This window comes from Otolemur garnettii, unplaced genomic scaffold (genome assembly GCF_000181295.1).
Source record: "Otolemur garnettii isolate 467f Iridium unplaced genomic scaffold, OtoGar3 scaffold00075, whole genome shotgun sequence".
In the NCBI taxonomy this organism is placed as follows: Eukaryota; Metazoa; Chordata; class Mammalia; order Primates; family Galagidae; genus Otolemur; species Otolemur garnettii.
In genome coordinates, this window is record NW_003852470.1 from 6,784,327 (window position 1) to 6,789,085 (window position 4,759).

The 4,759-nt window shown below is 38.6% G+C and overlaps 1 protein-coding gene across 2 annotated transcripts in view; it reads left to right on the top strand.

Annotated features, from left to right (window-relative positions):
* DHX32 (DEAH-box helicase 32 (putative)) overlaps positions 1–4,759 on the top strand; it is a 62,390-nt gene that overhangs the window by 14,737 nt on the left and 42,894 nt on the right. For both annotated transcript variants that reach the window (XM_003794065.3, XM_023515608.1), the window contains exon 2: positions 1,541–2,061. In XM_003794065.3, the coding sequence (XP_003794113.1) occupies positions 1,783–2,061 (279 nt within the window). In that variant the 5' untranslated portion in view covers positions 1,541–1,782. The remainder of the gene's footprint in view (positions 1–1,540; positions 2,062–4,759) is intronic.

Genomic DNA, 4,759 nt, shown 5'->3' on the forward strand with positions numbered 1-4,759 from the left:
TGGCATCACAGCTCACGGCAACCTCCAACTCCTGGGCTCAAGCAAGTCTCCTGCCTCCACCTCCCAAGTAGCTGGCACCACAGGCGCCTACCACAACGCCCGGCTATTTTTTGGTTGCAGCCGTCATCGTTATTTGGCAGGCCCAGGCTGGATTCGAACCCGCTACCTTAGGTGTATGTGGCTGGCGCCTTAGCCACTTGAGCCATAGGCTCCGAGCCTATAATTCTATTTTAATTTCAAGACAATGGCTTTCAGAATGAATGTTTGAAAACTCCATCTGCAAAGAGTTAAAATGTCCTTTTCTCTCTGGTTATTAATTCCTCCCTCTTTCAGCCTATTTGTGTGTGACTTTTTAAAATTTCTATCCTGCTCTTGTTCTCACCCTTGAAATACCCTTTTTGTGTATGTCTAGTGCCCTGTTTATGAATCCAAGCCTTTAGAGGGCCCTCAGGGATGTTTGTTGAGTGTTTGACTGTCCGTGGCCATTAGCTGGGCCTGTGGAGAGTGAGCTCTCCTTATCACTTATGAATGAGGCACTGGCCTTTGAGCCACTGAGTCTAACAATCTAAAGCAATAGTTAAGGTAAATCAGATGCTGTAAGAAGAGTAATAAATTACTCTTGGTTAATGTGAAAAAGACCTTATGTCCAGCAATACAGATTAGATTTGTTTCTTTTTTTAAATCACTATTGATTGTAAGAGGAAACCCTCCGTACCTGACCCCTAGGAACTGTGTCACTGACATAAGTTTTATTCTTTCTTAGGCGATTTTTCTTCATTTAAATTATCTTTTATTGGCTCTTAGATCTGATAAGTTGAGCTTAAGACCCAGGAATCTCAAGAAATATCCTCGAGATTTCTAATTTAATTAAAAGACCTTTATTAGTAAGGGTAGCCGTGACCACAGATGGAAAGAAAGAATACATTCATTCCCTTCTCTTGGCTTTCCAAACTGACATAAGCAAACAAAGAATGAAAAGTTTAAAAATGTTTATTTTAAACTAAAGGTTTTCTTAACCATAATAATAGATGTTCTTATAGCCAGGGTTAGAGGAACACTCTCCGGCCCTTCATGGTTTTTCCCTTCTCTAGAATCCAGGAACCAGGGACCACTGACACATGATCGGTCAGCTGCAGTCACAGAGGTGTCCCTCCTGTTGCTTCATCTTCACAGTTGGTCAGGACACAGGGGCCTGGGACAGAGGTCAGGCCAAGGGCACAAGCCCAGTGCAGAATCGTTTTCAGAACTGGGCAGGAAAAATAATCACAGCCGATGAAATTTTAAAATCTAGCCTAAATTATTCCTGTTCTTTTAAACAGGTGGCAGAAATGACAGCAATTGGTTAACAGAAAAATTAATGCTTCTCTTTTGAATGCCTATACTTTTTCTTTTTGGCCAGGGCTGGGTTTGAACTCACCACCTCCAGCATATGGGGCTGGTGCCCTATTCTATTGAGCCACAGGCACTGCCCTACATATACTTTTTCTTTATAAATTCCTGTATGTTTGCCTAATTTTCCCTTTTTGGGTTTGGCTTTTAGCATAATTTATTGAGAACCATTTACAATGCTGAGGAGTCACAGAGTGAGCCGGCACAGTGAGTAACCGCAGCAAAGAAGAGATATAAGTCGGAGGAAGTTAGCCTGCCGAAACCGGGAACCCAAGTCTCGCCCTGGGACATCTGAGTTCGTATAACAAGCTTGTGAACCCTGATCATGATGGCTTATTGACAGGAGGACCTTGACTGTGGAATGTCAGCTGCTTAAGCTCACTTTTGGACAATATGGAAGAAGAACTAGAATTTTCAAACTCTTCCTCTGAAAAACGGTATTTTCCTGAGTCCCTCGATTCCAGCGATGAGGATGGAGAAGGGGTTTTGGCCTGTGAGGATTTGGAACTTAACCCTTTTGATGGATTGCCATATTCATCCCGTTATTATAAACTTCTAAAAGAAAGAGAAGATCTTCCTATATGGAAAGAAAAATACTCCTTTATGGAGAATCTACTTCAAAATCAAATTGTGATCATTTCAGGAGATGCTAAATGTGGCAAGAGCTCTCAGGTAAGTAACCACTACCAAAAAATGTTATTATTCTTTTATTATTACCTAAATAATTACATAGAACAGCATAATATTCTATTTTGATAACAATAATATCTAAAACAGAAAGCAAAAGAGAGCATTAGCAATTCAGGTACAATAATTAAATCACCAACATAATTTTATTAACACTAGCTGAATAAGTTAATAATACTCATGTGGAAATTTTTACTACTGAATTATCTCTATATATAGTATTAAAATGATTCATATTATTTCATTGTGCATGTTATATTTTGAAAGATATGACAGATGTTATTTGCCCATCATAGATGTGAGGATTAGCTGCTGTGTTTACATACCCAGTGGTCCGACAATTAAGATACACAGATGTGTTCGACGATTAAGATACACAGATGTGTTTGGTGGTAAAGACGGCTAAGCTACCAAAACTCAGAAGCACAAGGAAATTCTTATTTTCCTGACTATAAGAAATAACTGAATGACTAAATATGATCCAGGCCTGGAGCCACACGCTTTGAGGCTGAAGATGAGGGAAAGGATTAGTGTTGTTAAATGATAAACTTAGGCATATGAAAATTGTAAGGATTATTTTAGCAAAGAATGATTCATGAATTGGGCAGCACTCAACCAATGGGAGGTTAGTGAACTGTGCTGTGGCTGCTTGAGCTTAGGCTGAATGGGAAAGTGAGACAAAAATTTTTTGATTGGTTAGAGTGAAAAGTGCCTAGTTAGAGAATGATTAGTGGCTTCTGACTGGTAAAGCTGAGTTTCTTTTTTTTTTTTGGTGACAGAGACTTATTTTGTCACCCTTGGTAGAGTGCTGTGGTGTCATAGCTCACAGCAACCTCCAACTCTTGTGCTTAAGAGATTCTCTTGCCTCAGCCTCCCAAGTAGCTGGGACTGTAGGCACCCACCACAACACCTGGCTATTTTTAGAGACAAGTCTCGTTCTGGCTTAGGCAATCCATCTGTTTCAGCCTCCCAAGTGCCAGGATTATAGGCGTGGTCACCACACCTGGCCAGATAAAGCTTAGTTTCATCTCACTGTTTAAACTGGGCTTTGGTTTGCTTATATAGGAACTTACAATACTGGCGCTCCCCCAGTCTAATGGCAATTAAACTTTTCTTTTGTTTTTCCTCTTTATCTGCCAATGGATGCAAATGATTTTTAAAACGAGGTAATGTAAAAGAGAAAAAATACAAGTTTTATCATGGTTCTTAACTGGGGTCTCCTATAATGAAAGATATGTTAAGGCAAGTTCATCAACATGTATACCTCCTGTGTACATGGAAGAAAAGCCAGAGAAATGAGTAAAGCTCTAAAGCAGATTTCAAAGAAATGTCAGGCTTAGGTACCATCTTCCTCCAAAGGTAAAGTTTGTTTTGCAGCTTTAAGTCATGCTTCCAAACTTCACCATCACTTTCTCCCTGGTGCAGTGTGGGAGATACATACCTTACAAGTGGAAATTTCCTGTGTAAGTGTGAATTTCTCTTATAAAAGGGCAGCTTTTCAGAGCTACTTGTGTGTCTGCATTTTCTCAAAATATTATCTCCAAGATGCATATTTTAGGGTGGCATATTCTAGCCTCCTACAGTCGTATTTTAGGGTGGTGTGTCCTGAGCCCCAACATTAGTTAATAAATACTTACTGTTCAGTTTCTTGTCGTATTTTAACTTCAAATATTTATTCATGTGAGATTTAAATTATAGATCTTAATTAAAATATAGATCTTAAATATACTCTTAAATTTTATAATAGTAAGGCAAGTAAGTATTTTATTATTAAATTAAATAATAGATTCTTGTGATACAAAAATTAGAATAGGCTTGGCACCTATAGCGCAGTAGCTAGGGCGCCAGCCACGTACACCAGGGCTGGCAGATTCAAACTCCAACAATAACAACTATAACAACAACAACAAAAAGTAACTGGGCATTGTGGTGGACACCTGTAGTCCCAGCTACTTAGGAAACTGAGGCAAGAGGATTCCTTAAGCCCAAGAGTCCAAGGTTGCCGTAAGCTGTGACTTCACGGCACTCTACCTAGGGCAACAAAGTGAGACTATGTCTCAAAAAAATAATAATAAAAATAAAAATTAGAATAGACCATAGATATAATCTGATAGAATCTATTAATTTTTCAGATGAGAAAACCATGGCCAAGAGGGATTTGATAATTTGTCTGTCTCACGGCACATGGCTTTCTGAATTGGTATTGAAAAATATATTCCACCATACACTGTTGCTTCCAAGTCTTTTATTACCATTGGTGCTTGCGTGCTTTCAATGTAATTTGAAGAGAGTATGGCTATCCAATAGGTGTTTTTTATCTAATTTATAGATAAAGGGTTTATCTATAAGTATCAAGGGCTTATTATGATTTGTTATTATGATGAATTATTGTTAAAACAAACCATTTCATCACAAGAAGCTAATCGTGAAACTGACTGAGTATACTTTTCCTACTTTCCGTGGACAAATAGCAAGTTAAAAAACTACGTTTTTATTTTATAATAATTTCAGATTTCCAAAAAGATTGTAACAATAGTACAGAGATTGTTCACATACTGGTCACTCACATTCCCTGACTGTGCTATTTCACCTCATTTGCACATACTGTTCGCTCACATTCCCTGACTGTACTATGTCACCTCATTCGCACGTACTGGTCACTCACATTCCCTGACTGTACTAT